This window comes from Eptatretus burgeri, chromosome 12, assembly GCF_056783735.1.
Source record: "Eptatretus burgeri isolate ZD-2024b chromosome 12, Ebu_testis_v1, whole genome shotgun sequence".
Lineage (NCBI taxonomy): Eukaryota > Metazoa > Chordata > Myxini > Myxiniformes > Myxinidae > Eptatretus > Eptatretus burgeri.
In genome coordinates, this window is record NC_140972.1 from 43,265,123 (window position 1) to 43,281,131 (window position 16,009).

A 16,009-nucleotide genomic window follows, 5' to 3' on the forward strand; every position below is an offset into this window, starting at 1 on the left:
CTTTTTGATCACCATCGTTTGAAGTTTATATTTGAAACGTTTCTGTGAAAGCGAAAGCCTTCTTTACCAGTCATGGATACAACTTCAAATGTTTCCCTGATAATTCCCTCCAAACAAATGCAAGTGTACACATTATTTATCTACAGCTCCATTGTTTTTTCAATCCACATTAAAATGCAAATCGGACTGTAGCAATCCGTGTCCTCTTGCACATCAAATCTTGCACTTGCTCAACTGTCTGTGATTGGGATTCTGTGCAACCATCAGTCACTATGTGCTGCTTTGATGACGTCAAATTGAAGCAACACATCCCATCAGCTCATTTCCTCTCCAGCCTTCTGGCGTGTGCTTGGATGTATCTACAAGGATGTGTTTACCATTGAGGTGTTATGTTGAAGGACGTCAGAATACATATGGTGTCAGTCGTCTGGAATACGGAATACATCGCCTGTCGCCCCTTGGCATTTGCAGTGATAAGATCATTTGCTGCCATCTATTGACACGTATGTGACAGTGAAATGATTCCACGGTTCGATATTCATAAAAAATGATCATTTACAATGTTCATTCAAAGATGTTAAAAAGAACCGGCCTCGGCCGCTGCATTCACTGCAACAGACCAAAATGTTTGCTCGAGGATCTTTCAGCATCGTTGGATTGTTTGAAGTGCAATCCCTTCACTTTGCTGCCTTTTATGAAAGTTTCGGATGGAGAAGCGTCCAGTTTACTATGTTTTGCTCAAAGACACGTGGGCAAGTAAACTGCGGCACAAAGGGTTCCAGAAACCTTTGTCTTAGGCTGGGGAAGGTCGTGCACACGTTGCGCAGCGCTGCAGCGAGCATCTTCCCGCCCCTCCCGTTCCTCCCCTTCCTCTCCACTATCCAACCTTCCACCTTCTCCAAGCACCCTCCCCACCCTCCTCCATCATTTTGTCCGATCTTCTCCATCCCCTTAGATTCCCCCCCCCACACACACACACACACACACACACACACACATACCCCTCCCCATCCTTAACTCCTCCCCTAATCTTTTTCCCTTTTCCTCGTTCCTATGCTGGGTATGCAAATTCAGCGCATTGTTGAGGCAACGAAGACTCCTCCACTTGGACGCCATTGAGTTCCGCTTCTGTTAGCCTCGCTCACTCAGAAGCTTGAGCTGCAACCTTTTCTCTCGGCGCTGCCCCTTCTCGGTCGAAGCCCACCGTCCGACCGTCCACCCCTCTATCTGGCTCGCAATTGCACTGCGCACTACAGTGTTCGATGGACTCACGGAGGGATCTAATGGTATCAAGCAAACAAGGTGGAGTGCATCCCGCGATGGGTGTACGCGCTCCACACCCACCCTGCTGCTGTGCCTTCCCGCCAACAGAATCTTCAGTAATGTATCCAGGGGACCTGAACACGCTCCCGAAGTGCGGGCCTCGGGGTCCCTCAATTTGTTCACCTGCTGCACATGTGAGCCGTGGAGAGTTACCCCAAGCAAACGTAGCACCCTCTTCTAGAACTCCCGCTGAGGTGGCCATTCCACACAGGTGGCTCACTCCCCAAGGAGCACATCCCACTGTGTGCTCGAGGTCTTGTGGTTGTCCTGTGCAGCAGAAGCCTGCAAACGATCGTGTATCTCGAGGAGGTATCAGCACAGTGTGTTTGCCATGGGAAGAGGAGAGGTACCACTCTTTCCCAACGGGTGCCATCAGCACCTTGGACAGCTCCACAAGGAGACTCGCATTCCCGGCTGTTGCTGGTGCCACCAGAGCTCGGAGTCTCCGTGAGGAACCCTCGGAGCGTGTGCAACCTTTGGCACGGGTCCGAAAGGGTGGGGGTGCCATGATTTACGGGACGTGTAAATCGGAGCCGAGTAGAATCGGGAGTGACCAGGCACAAGCGCTAAGAAAACTGGACTCTGATGCTTGCAGCAGCGGTTATGTGAGTGGGAGCGGGCGGTCCCACGGGAGGGACATGGGCAACACAGAACCAAAAGCGGTACAAGTGGGAACCCCCCTCGGAGTTAACCTGCGCCGGGCAGCTTCCGCAGCCACCTCTGGGGCACATATGTTTGGATCTCTGGAGGACTGTCATCCCATCAAAGCCTCAGACAGCGTACACAGTATAGGAGTGCAGACGGACATCAAAAGTGTGGATGTAGACTCGCAACGGTCTTCTATGGATGAAGAGGCACTTGACGGCATTCGTGATGACATTAGTGACATCTTTCGGTTCCTTGATGACGTGAGTGTTTGTGGTTCTGCCACTGGTCCAATGCCGTCACGCAATGACAGCTCTGCATCCCTTGCACGCCCTCTTCATTCAGACTCAGATGGAACCCCAGACAGAGTGCTCCGTGGTCGTGCACCTGTGGCACCCTGTGGTGCCCCTCCTCGCCCCCTTAGTGTGGCTCGTGCGCTGCACCCCAGAAATGTGGACACCATCGGCTCATGGGACATAGCACAAGACGACGAGCTGAAGGCGAATGTGAATCGGCTGGTACTTCGCATCGGGGAGATGGAGCGCAAGCTGGAGGACCTGAGTGGGGTGCGTGCTGAGATCTCCCAGGTGTTGGCAAAACTCACTCACCTGGATGAGAAGATCCTGCATGAGGTCTTACAAGCGTCCAGCCAGTCATCTGCTTCAGCAAACGGACAGGAGCATACCCTGAGGAGGCAGGACAAGGTCCTCATGCACAGCATCAATGTTACTATTCGTTACGTGTGGATCATCATGCACACCACAATCATAGGATGTACATGTTATGCTCCTTACGATCATTTAAGCCAGTTATGTTGTCCATGGTCATGCTTGGACACGCGCGCGCACGCACGCGCGCACGCACGCACGCACGCGCGCACGCGCGCGCACGCACGCACGCACGCACGCACGCACGCACGCACGCACACACACACACACACACACACACACACACACACACACACACAATGATGTATACAAAAATTGGACTGATCGTTTGAGAAAGCTTGTTGAGTGCAGAAATATCTACTTCTGGTAAATAGTATTTACTACTGTCAGTGTAATATTATCATCTGTTGTTATTTGCACAGTAATATAGATCAGAACAGTCTGACCCAAAGTTTGACCCAATCGTAGTTTGTGTTTTCCTGCAATGCATGAAGGGTTGCTTTGTGATCACCAGCATACACCTGAGCTGCTTCTTCAATCCAAACCTCACACACTATCTTTCCTCGGGTGAACTGTTCTGGCAGCGGCACCATCCTAGAATTTTGCACTACTAAAAACACCCGTTCCTTTCAGGAGCATTGACAAGTCGTCCACCCCCCCCCCTTTGAGGGGGAGGGGGGGGAGATGGGAGTTCTGTTTTGTGCCCATGACCTAACTCTGAGTACTACCAACACCTATGCAAAATTTCGTGGAGATCAGGGCAGCCCTGTTTTTTTTCTATGATTTTCAGACGTGCGTACGTACTATGTACAGAGTTGCCTTGTTTGCCCCCGACTGGTTTCACCAGAGGGCACTGTAATAGGTTCGCCGTCCGTCTGTCCCACTTGTAGTTTTTCAGACTTTCCCCATACCCGTTCACATATTCAACAGAAACTTGGTACACGGCTTTATTATGATAAGTTACAGAACAAGTTCGAGTTTCAGAGCGTTTCGTCAATTTTTCACCGAGTTATGTCCTTTCTCAATTTCCAAAATATCACATCAGTCGGAGACATGTATTGTGAAGCAATTCTCGCTCTTATTTAACATCGTAGGATTTCAGGTTTTGCACATCCCCCGGTTAGAGTACCACCAAAAGTGCAGCTGAGTTGGCAAGATAGTGCAGCGCGTCGTGTTGGCTGACTCGCTTTTGAGCGTTCTCCTCGTCGGCTTTGAATTCCCGGACCAAGTATAAAATGTCTCCCTGATGTTTCGCATGCATGGTGTTGCATCACCGAGTGCACCGTCCCCCAGGTGGATGTGAAACTGGCCACTCCTCTTTTACCCCGTGATCTGGTTGTTGGACGTGAAAGTTTGATGAACAACAGGGAAGTTATCACCGGCATCTTGGCCAAATTCCAATTTCCTGTAGGCACTGTTACCTACGCTCATATGGTCAATTGTCCAAAATGCCCCTGGGAGAGAAGGGGGTAGGGGAGACAAGGGGGGGGGGGCAAGGTGCTCTGTGGACAGAACGAGAGAGATAGATATCGATATGAAAGTTCCAATAAGCAGTGGCTGTTCCGGTTATTTGCAGACACACTTCTCGCCTCCAGTATCTTCCAATGAATTTTATTTCCAAGTGATAAAATATTGATTATTTTCGGCATACTTTTTCTCTTTCCACATTCACAGATTCCTGAATTCCCAAGCCTATGTTCCATTTGTAAGATTTACACGTCTCTCCACGTTTCCACAAGAACATTTATCACGTTCTCATTCCGTCAGTAAATGGGGTTACATTTCAGGACATTTTATGTGCACTGGTTGTGAATATTTATGTCATTATCTCTGCGCATTTGGAGTGTCCTGCTTTAAAAACAATTAAATGAAATGCCATAAAGACAATTCATTTGAACACAATGAGACTATGAAAGGACAGCGAGCTGTGAATGATATCTTTGAGGGAAATAACAACATTGCACATGTAATTCATAGAATACTTGATGTATGATGTATAGATATTGTCAACATCGAGGTCCATGAAGTGTTATATAAGGAGATGATCACCAGTGCATACCTGATGTTAAAAGTACCATGATCCATGAAGGATGAATTAAGGATTTTGATAAGTGAGAAATCTAAACACAGTAATGATTTTATCCCTCTTTTTCTGAGTGATCAGGAAGAGAATATATCCGTGAGAGGTAGTCTGTCACTTTGGAAAAGTCACTTTAATTCGCCAAATTCATTTTCCTGCACATTTCTTTTTTCAATAATTCAAAAATAATTTTCTCCTTTTTATTTTATTTTTATATAATTTGGGTATTTTCGATAAACATTCACTTTTTCTTCTTCTGTTCCCTTTATAAGGCATGAGGTCCGACAATACCGAGCTTCTGTCCTCCCTCGACCATGATACTCCTCCACTTCCCCCTGTCTACAGCCAACTCACTCCACTCTCCATCCACCCGACCTTATTGATATCCCTCCTCACACAATCTTCCGATTTTAACCACGATTGGTAAAGTGTCCGGCCCACTTTTTACCAATCTCCCTGTCAGGCTCATCTGCACACTAATCTCCACCCTCAGTTCATCCATCCATCCTTCTAACCACCCTCTTCACTCTCACAATCCTCCAAACTCAGTTGTTCCATCCATCCAGCCATCCATCCATTGGGACCATACTCTGTACAGAGCATCAGTGCTCCCAAAGCAGTCTCCTTGGCTATTGGGAACAATCCTGGATAGATCACCACTCCGACACAGTATACCAACAAGCTGGCACTCATTTTGCCAACCTCGGAAGGATGACAGGCTGAGTCAACCCCACCTGATATTAATTCAACGGCTGAGTGGGATTTGAACTCAGGATCCTGGGATCCCAAGCCCACCACCCTCACCATTAAGTCAACACCAGGCACATAATCTCTGTTGTTGTCCCTCTGTTTGTGCCACCGTTTCGAGACAGTTTGAATTTTTCGAGATTCCCCATTTATTATTATTATTTTTAACTCTTCCACGTGAGTAAGGTGCAGTGAGATGGGAGCCACAGAACGACCCTGGCAAAAAGGTGGGGTGAGATAACCTCAGTCTTGGTTATATGTTCTGCACTAGAGAGCTGTGACTGATGGTAAAGTGGGCAATTTCAAATGCAATGTTCAATATACCCAACAAAATGAATAAGTTGGGTGTATTTGTTGGTAGTGGGTGGGGTGGAGATTATATAGCCCCATCCTTACTGCCAGGGATGTTTTTAAAACACATCTAACTCTTATTCACTAGCGCTCATCACATGAACTTTGTTAAAACAATTAAAGTGTTGTATTAATTTCACAAATTAACAATGCACAAAATATACTATTATTGACTTCGTAGAGACAAGGGTGTTTGAAGGGATATGATAGTGTCGAAACATTTCTTGAACAAGCTTATTGGAATTCAACGTGTATGGAGATCATAATTAAAGGGCGTTTGAGAAGGTCAGTGGAAAAACAAGAAGTCGGTGTGATGTATGTGAATCAGTTAGCCACGCAAGTGGAATATGAGCCTTACGCCAATGCACACATAATAATCTGCCTGAACATGAACTTGAGTTTGAAGAGTTCTCATTGCATGGCCAGTTTATTGATTTTTGTTTTTTCATTCATCCACCAAATGACTAAACTTCGAATCTGTGAGAACAATATTTTGTTTTGAATCGCAGCTCATGTTAGATTGCAAGGTCGTGGCCCTCGCCGGAACTTGTTGCTTGGATTAAAAGCCATTTCCGAAGGTGGTGAATGTCCTGAACCTGCATAGTTTCCATAATTAATTGTGTGTGTGTGTGTGTGTGTGTGTGTGTGTGTGTGTGTGTGTGTGTGTGTGTGTGTGTGTGTGTGTGTGTGTGTGTGTGTGTGTGTGTGTTTGAAGGCCAGGGTTGGGGGGGGGCACACTCTGGCGTGCAAATTGCTGTTATCTGCTGGCTCCACATGTGAGTGAGCTTTAGGAGATGGAATAGCCTGGTGTTGGTTTTGTTGTTAGGGTGGCTGACTTGGGATCTGAGGGTCCTGAGTTCGAGCCCTGTTTGCCACTGAATTAACACCAGGTGTGGTTGACTCAGCCGGTCATTCTTCCGAGGTCGGTGAAATGAATACCAGTGTACTGGTATAGGGGCACTGCATCAGGGACATTGTCATGCCCCAACAAATTGATCGCAAGCTCGCAGCCAAGCTGCCATATGGAAGAGCAAGAGGAGGAAGAGGTAGAGGAAGAGGAAGAAGATGGAATGGAGCCCTACCAGGTCTCAAAGTATCTACCTCCATTGTGTGTATGTACTTGTGTATACTGTACATGTGTTCATACAAACACACATACATATATATACAGCAAGGTTTCCAAAAATGAATGCCATCCATTAAACGAACATAAACTGATGTTGAGTCCCCCAAAATCATTTTACTTGATCACAGTAAATCCTGAAGTTGTAAATCGGTTGTAAACACAGCTAGCCCGTGAATTCATGTTTGATGGAAACACCTGAGTTTAACAGGAAGTTGCAATCCCATGACTTGTGATGTCGAAGATTGGAACCACATAGAGCCAGAAAATACATGAAAGACAAATTCCCAGTGAGTTTGTGGTGCTTTCATGCTCTCAGCATGCTCTCAGTAAATGAAATGTATATTGGCCCAACTGCCCACGCAAGGCCTGCAAGATAGTCCACGCATGAGAAACCAGGCCCCAAAGCTTTACCACAGGGCTCGTATGTGGCGAGGAAAATGGGCCATTCCCCAACTGAGCCACACATAAACCTAAACACGACCACGCAATTTCCTGCCTGGCACACCATCGGTAACTGAACCCCTTCCTACTCCCCGCAACAACAACGACATGCCCCCCCATTACTCCCATCCTTATGCCCACTGGACACCGCAGCACACTCACTTGCACAGCCCGGTTCACGGCGAGGATGGTCTTCGGGAATATACAGCCCAGCATGCTAAAACTCAGTTGCTTCAGCTGCTTCAATGTTTTTATGCTGCACGGTGGCATTGACACAGCAGAACCATAACTGTAATAAATTCATTTTGCAGGCAAGGCAAGTATAATCATTTTCCCACTGGCTTCGGTCAGCCACCTCACTTTATCAAGTTCCGATGGCATGTGGGGCTTGTGGGCGGAGGGTGCTGGCACTGGACTTCGTCCTGAAGAACTGGCCGTGTTGTGCGACTAATCTCAAATCCGAGCCCTTGACTGAACCATGATAGTGTGCATTGTGCAGCATCTGGAATGTGTGGAGGTGGGAGGGATGCAGGGTGTTGTGTGGTGGGTTTGAGTCTGTCTCCTGGCAATGCAAGTGGTTGTGATAGTGTTCTTGTGTTTATGTGTTGCACAATGAGCAGTTTCCTTGTCAGTTTCAGTTGGCACCATTTTCATTCCCTGTGGAAGAGTGTGTGGGATCATGACGCCTTTGATTCTGGTGGGTCGATGTGGATGTGGACTGTGGGGACAGCAGTGGTTTGGAAATCTCATGGCCTAAGCCTCGTCCGCTACTGCACCACAAACTTCACGTTAACAAATTGATAAATATGGATTGCTGCACAATTACATATCGCACCTTTTTCCAAAATTGTTTTCACCTTTCCATTCGGCTTTCACATCACCAGTCATGCTGTTCCATGAGGCCACAAGTAGCTTCCATCCTAACGATATAACACAAATATTAATGTGTTTGTTACCTCCACCACCGAAGGTGAAGGAGGTGATGTTTTCATCCCTTTCTGTCTGTCTGTTTGTTTGTTTGTGCGCAAGATATGTCAAAAAATTGTGGACGGATTCTGATGAAACCTGGTGGGCAGGTTGGGTGTGTGACTTGGACGAATTTAGATTTTGGTGAAGATCCCAATACGGATCTGGATACGAGAATTATTTAATTTGTAAAATGATTCTTCACCATTGAGAGAGCCATAAACTATATGTAGCACGATATCTCAAAAATGTATTGGGCCTGATATGTTCTCGTGGATCATGCATTACGTGGTGGAGGTATGCACTCTACCGAGTGCCCTTCTAGTTTTTAATGAAATGGGGTATTTGAATTTGAACAGAGGCCAATTCCAAGCAATAGATCATTGACGATCAAGGCAAATATTCGAATTGATACAAACACTAGCGATGATACAATGTTCCAGATGCAAATTTTGTAAAAGTAAATTACAAGTATGGTTCTAAATTTCCTATAATGCCAGTCATCACTTTGGCTCTGTAACCCTCTCCGCAGAATAAATCAAAATTTTCAATTTCATTTCCGACCTCATCAACTTGCGGATGTCAAATACCTTCAAAAGTACACCCACTCACAACCTCTATTTTGTTTTTATAAGTGTTCATAATCAAGGGTTGTGGAAGAGCTAGATCACAGAACAGATCAGGACAATACATAACAAAAGGAACAGCAGTTTGAGAGAGAGGAAATGCCAGGGTGGAGGGAGAAATTAGACTGAGACGGACAAACAAGGCATGCATATAAGATTGAGGGGTAGGGGAGAATGCAAGAGGTAGACAAGATGGATGCAGAAGCAATTTTTTTTTTGGGGGGGGAGGAGAAAGTGGGGGTGATTACTGGGTTTAAAAAAGATCATGGTTTTCGATGGCGGATGATTTGAGATGGTGCTGAACAACTGTCTGGAAAACCTGGAGGGAAGAATGAGATTGAAAAGTGTGGAAGGTGGTTCCTCAGGTGGGAAGAAAGAGGAACGATGAGTGGAGGTGAGCAGTGTTTCTGGATTTTGGCAGTTTTACGAGGAGGGGGTTGCTGGTGGACCCATGTGCGTCCTGCAGGTTCCTGGGGGAGACAAAGCATGGAGAAAGCAGAGGGTGCAAGACCAGAAATGAGGCAGAAAATGACAGCGACCACCGACCTGTTGGTGATGGCTATGTAATTGGCCCATAGACGTAGCTTCAGTGTGGGAGGTTCCAGTGATCTTGAAGGCCTTGGTTTCCTCGTCGTAAAGCCGAGCAAGGTGCAAGGCAGAGTGGCCAGTCCAGAGGAGAGGGGCAGTGCTCTATCAAGCTGCAGACGAAAGCCTTGTAGGTATATTCAGGAGTGCCAAGGAAGGACTTTGCACGACAGAGAATGCCCAGTCGGTGTCTGGCTTTGAAGGCCAACTTTGAAATGTGGCTTTCCCAAGCAAGATCATGGCTGAGAGTGAGACCCAGGGTTGTCAATGATTAAACATCCTCAAGAGGATTGTTGAGAAAGTTGATAGGAGGGTTTGCCAGACGTTCCTTTCGAAGAGAGATCGTGAGAGTGTGAGATTTGTCAGGATTTAAAAACATGTTCCAAGTGTTTGACCAGCTTGTGATTTTGTCAAGGTCTGAAGAGAGGGAAGAGGCTGTTGCATGACTGTCAGAAGGATGAGGGATGTCACCGGAGAGGGTCGATTAATCAACAAAAAGATAAAGAGGATTTTCCAGAATCAGATATTGATGAAGATTAGGAATTGAATGGGGCCGAGAACACTAAATTGGGGCCTAGAACACCTAAGATTAGGAATCCAGCCTTGACAGCGAGAGGCGATGAAAGGGTTCCGTTGTGAGCCACATCTTGAATACGAGAGTGGAAGAAGTCAGTCATCCAAGAGTGGAGTTGGCCTTGGATTCCATAGACAGACAGTTTGGAGAGCAGGGCAGGATGCCATTCTGTATCAAAGGCTCAAGATATGTCCAGAGAGACAGCCCAGATCTCATTTCTGACATTGAGGGCCTCCATCCATTGTTGGGAGAGTAGAAGCAGCACAGCCAAGGTAGAGTGACCAGGTCTGAATCCAAATTGATGACCTGAGATGAGGGTGTTGGAGAAAAGGAATGATTTTATGTCAATTGCGATAATGGATTCCATGACCTTGTTGGTGATTGGAAGTAATATTTTCATTCTACTCTTCTTCTCCTGCTATAATAGTCTGCTATAAAAATAAGGATTATTCCCACGTTCTTGATGGGTCGACCAGGGGAACTTTGGCCAAGGTCTTTCACAAACAGGCTGGCTCGGCTTGACGTTTGACTAATGTTAGGGCAGGAATTTGGAATTTCTTCAGGGTGCCGGCGATAGCTCACCTTCTCTTCTCACCTTCTGACGTCCATTCAAGGAAAAGAACACACATTGATGAATCACCCTTGGTACCTGTGAAACACCCAGAGGACAGTTGAGTAGGGATTCCAACCCAGGCTACATAGCTTAGAGGCAAGTGTGCATAGCGCTTGGCCATCCTGCCAGCCCAATAGTGTCATTCTACTATCCAGTATAATTTATTTCACATCACAATAACATCATGTTGTTATTTTCTATTTTGGATGTCTTCCCACTTACAATGTGCAACCAGTGATCCCAAGGGTAAGGTGATATCAATACACCTGCACTGTACCTTCAGCAATAACCTGACCCTTTTTCTCTCATTCAATTAGCCTTTCCTCTGTGCAACATTGCCAGCTAATGTGTCGAACGCTCCTGTATTCACATTGAGGTTCACAAACTCTTTGTGAATGTCAAATTATTAACTCGAAACCTCTCAAAGTCTGATCAGCATACGTTCACAAGAGGGGTTTTCGCTGACAGTGCTGCAAGTCAGTAAACTATCAACACAGCTGCCAGATCCGAATCGAATCGATGATTGAGAGCTGTCAATGTGAGTTGAATTATAAACAAATTGAAGTCAAAATCATCCCTCGGATACCAAATTGGGGACGTCAGGATAATCAAAGTTGTCTAAATTGATGCATCGTTCGGTTTGGAGAATGAAGCATATGGGCATCAATAAAGGCAAAACAGCAATCAGAAGACTGGAAAGAAATTTTTTTTAACGATGACCGACGTGTTAATATGAATTCCAGAATCAAATCTGTCTGCACGCATGATGAGCTTCTGTAAATGAAAGATTGTTTATGCCAGAGTGCATAATTGCTGTCAAAACAAGACTTTTATTTGTTTTGGAACATAATGACCTTTTCTGGTTTTTGAACAGAAGGAACTACATTTTTTTTCTCTCTCATTGGGTGATGGCCAGTTCAGGAAGGGGGAAAAGGATGGTGGAGGGAGGAAGTAGAGGGGGAAGGATAGTGTTGGGTGAGTGGAAGTGTTACTAAACACGCACCTTGTGGATTCGTTGTGGTGGAACCCTTTTGAAATGTTAAACTATCTTTATAATCATTTCTCTGCCTACCCTGTGACATTCCCCACTTTCATCCTCAGGTTTTGTTTTCCCCTCTTTTTTTTTTCATTTCCAGCCATACAGTGTACAGTTGTTGCGTATAAGAATCCAAGCAAGTCCCTTTTCTCTGTATCCAGTGTGCAGATGTTGGTTACAAGAATCCAGGAAAGTCTGAAAGCGGTACAGAGTGGGGTTCCTCTGATGCGAGCGGTGGTAGTGTGAATGAGAGTATGCGGGTGAGGACACTCCGACGCAACGCGGTCAGTTGTCCAGCATCCCACTCGCTCGTCGAACGCAATGGGGCAACAGAGGCCGAACCACCGGCGCAGCAGCGAAGAGAATGGCCAGACTCCACATCGGGCGCACGAGAACCGTCGGGTAGGCTCGGAGGCCGAAGTTGTGCTGGGCCTGGATCCAGTCGAGAATACGAGAATCGTCTGCGGCATGGAAACATGCACTTGAGTCCTGTGCAGGTGCGTGATGTTGTGCAGCATTGCCATGTGTAATCAACGAGGTTGTGTTATGCATGTGTAGGAAAATTATAGAAACCTGAAGAACAATTCATTTGTAACAATTACTTTCCGATGAAAATATGGTGTTGAAAAAATACAGGCCTTGACTCTCGTGTTGAGAGTAATCTCTTCGTATTTGATCAATTTAAGTGAGTTTAAAAGTTTGATTTATGAAAAGAAATGTTCATTATTTCATTGAAGTTAGCTCCACGACAAGCCTTAGATTCCTTTAAAAAAAGAAACCAAAAAAAAAAACGACATCAAATGGCAAATCTGAAGGGGATCATGTAAAAGGCAAGGGAATATCAAAGGAAGGTGTATCTCTGTTTTATTGATTCCCAGCAGAGTAGCCAACCCTGGCTGTGTGGAGGTTGCATATTATTTGCTGAAAAAAAAGGTATAGTCTCTGTTATATATATATAACTATCTAGAGATGTTTGTGTGGCGTGAGCCTAAAAGGTTCTATATGGTCTAAAGGTTTTATAGGTTTAAAGGGTACGTTCCAATAGCTGTTAGGGTCTAAAGGCTCGAAGGGATCGAAAGGGTCTGAAGGGTCTAATCTCGAAAGCATGTAAATGTCTCAGGGGTTGAAAGGGATCTAAAGAGTGAAAAATGGTGTAAAAAGGTCTAATTGATCTAAAGCTCGAAACGATCAAGGGTCCAAACTGTCTAATATGTCTGAAGGGTGTGAGGGGTCGAAAGGGAGTCGAGGGACTTAAGGGGTGTAAAGGTCGAGAAGGTCTGTGGGGTCTAAATGGTATAAAAGGTCTAAAGGCTGAAGGGTTATGAAGCCGTCGAAAGGGTCTTAAATGTAAAAGAGGTCTTAAGGGTTTTAGGGTTGCAAGGTGTCGAAGGGTGTGAGGGGTTTAAGGGTTCTGAAAGGTCTAATGGTGTCTATAGGGGCTGAGTGGTCTGCTTGGGCTCTAATGAGGTCGATAAGGTCTACAAGCATGAAGCGGTCTTAAAGGTCTTGTGTGTCTTCGTTGTATTGGGGTCTCAAGGGCCTTAGGGGTTGCAAGGGTCTCAAAGGCCTTAAGTGGTCTTCAGGGTCATAAGGATCTCTTTTGTTTATCCATAGTGGAAGTTCGTCTGAAGGGTCTTAGGGAGATTAAGGGGGATCTTAAAGAGTCTTAGGGGTCTTCAACATATTGGGGGTCTTAAAAGTCTTTGGGGTGGCTTCAAGGGTTTTAAGGTTCAAGTGGGTTTCAAAGGAGGTTCCAAAAGGGTCCACTTTGCTTGTCAAAGTAGACATCTCTCTGGCTGTTATCAGCGAACAACCTCATCGCTGTCGAGCCTGGCATTTCAGTCAAGCCGACTGGCAAGGTCTCCAAGCAGCCATCAAACTTCTCGATTGGTCTCCCATCGCTACTTTTTCCAACATTAACTCATCCTGGGAATTCTTTCAAAGAAACTTGCTCTCCCTCATGCACAGATTTATCCCCTCTCGTCTTCAGTTGTCCTACCATTCCTCCCGCCCATGGTTCAATGAAGCTTGTGGTGAGGCAGTTGCTATGAAACAACTTGCCTTTGCCTCATAGAAGGCAAATCCAACTGAGGGAAATCTCAGTTCCTTCCATCAAGCTTGGAACAAGTGTGTGGGTACCCTCAGGAGAGCCAGAAAACAACATTTTTCGAAGCTCAAGTCTGAACTCTCAAACCTCTCTCCCTCCTCCAAATCATGGTGGCATCTAATCAAATCTGTTTCTGGTGTATGTTCTCCCTCCATCCACTCCCTGACCTCAAATGGCCGCGCTGCTGATGCCGCACGTGAAAAGGATGAATGCCTAAACTCGGTGCTTGCATCGAAATCTTATGTGTGAAACCCGTCGCTTTCTGGACCCACCTTACCCAGTCGCAGCCAACTGTCCCTGGACTCTGTGTCCTTTTATGCTGACAAGGTGGAGAGCTTGCTGTCAAAACTCGCCTCAGATTCTGCAACCGGTCCAGATGGCATCAGACCACGTGTCCTAAAAACCTGCTCCTCTGCTCTTGCTCACCCTCTCTCTGTTCTATTCACCCTCTCATTTGCTCAAGGTCAGTTGCCATCTGTTTGGAAATCAGCAAACATTACTGCCCTGAATAAAAAATGTGCAAAAACTGATCCCTGCAACGACAGACCAATCAGCCTTCTCCCAATCATCAGCAAGGTTATGGAATCCATCATTGCTTCAGTCATTAAATCCTTCCTCTTCTCCAATGGCTTGATTTCCGATCATCAATTTGGTTTCAGACCAGGTCACTCTACGCTGAATATGCTGCTTCTGTTCTCCCAACAATATATGGAGGTACTCAATGCCAGATATGAAATCAGAGCCATATCCGAAGACATATCGCATGCTTTTGACATGGTCTGGCACCCTGCCTTGCTCACCAAACTCTCTTCCCATGGTATCCAAGGCCATCTCCACTCATTGCTCACAGACTTCCTCTCCTGTCGCAGCCAACGTGTGGCCGTAAATGGAGTTCTCCCATCCCCTCTTCCTGTCCAGGCTGGAGTTCCTCAAGGCAGCGTTCTGGGTCCTGTTCTTTTTCTGTTTTTCATCAATGATCTCTCCGACTCTCTGGAAAATCCTCTTTATCTCTTTGCTGATGACTCCACCCTCTGCGGTACCATCTGTCATCCCCCAGACCGGCATGCAGGAGTGTCTTCACTCTCTGCAGATCTGGATAAAATCACAAAGTGGTCCAACACATGAAAGATGTCCTTCAATACTGTTGAGTCTCACACTCTTACTATGTTTCTCTGAAAGGACCTTCTGGAACCCCCCTCCATCTACGTTCTCAGCAATCCTCTTGAAGAAGTCCTTTCTTTCAAGCTTCTGTGTCTCAGTATCTGCTGTGATCTTTCCTGGGAAAGCCACATTTCAAACTGGCCTCCAAAGCCAATCGCCGCTGCAAATACTCCATCGTGCAAAGTCCTTCCTCGGCCCACCTGAGCTCCTGACCACATACAAAGCTTTCGTCTGCAGCTTGATGGAGTACTGCTCTCCCCATGGGCTGGTGCTCCTGCCTCTCACCTTTCGCGGCTTCACACTGTTGAAACCAAGGCATTTAGGATCATTGGTATCTCCCGCTGTGAGGCTGAGTCTTTGGGCCTCTCACTCAAGCATCGCAGGCAGGTCAGTGGTATTTGTCTTCTACTATCTACTCTCCGGTCTCGCCTCCCCTGCTCTGTCTGCGATATGTCCCCCCTATATTTCCACAGGGCGCTCGATTTCCACCAGCAACCCCCTTCTGGTAAAACTACCAAAATCACAGATCACTGCTCACCTTCACTCTTTCATTCTTCTTTTCCCCCACTTTTGGAATAAACTCCCACACTCTCTTCAATTGCATTCTTCCCTCCAGGTTTCAAAACAGGCGTTCACCACCACATCTTATCTTTCACCATCCAAATCCTCGATCTTTTCTATCCCCGTTAATCCACCCCAAACCCACTTCATTCAAATTCTCTACTTTCCTTCCTGAAAGTCCCTGTAATGTCCATCTTTTATACTCCATTTTCCTCGCCCCATCCCTCTCCCTTCCACAGATCTCCAAATGTCTCTGTTCCCGACAGTTTTTGTCCTTCCCTCTCCCACCCCTCTTGTCTCATGCCCCCCCCCCCTTGCTGTGCGTTTGTGTTAGGCCTAGGTCACATTTGCTCTACGGCGGCCGTACGCCCTCTGAATTGACAGAAACGTGCGGCGGCC

The 16,009-nt window shown here is 46.3% G+C and overlaps 1 protein-coding gene across 1 annotated transcript in view; it reads left to right on the forward strand.

Moving 5' to 3' along the window:
- The first annotated feature begins 1,002 nt into the window (after positions 1-1,002).
- Positions 1,003-16,009, forward strand: part of LOC147015503 (major intrinsically disordered Notch2-binding receptor 1-like) — a 71,868-nt gene continuing 56,861 nt past the window's right edge. Inside the window, exons 1-2 of the mRNA XM_085850289.1 lie at positions 1,003-2,672; positions 11,943-12,278. Of these exons, the coding sequence (XP_085706415.1) occupies positions 1,263-2,672; positions 11,943-12,278 (1,746 nt within the window). The 5' untranslated portion in view covers positions 1,003-1,262. The remainder of the gene's footprint in view (positions 2,673-11,942; positions 12,279-16,009) is intronic.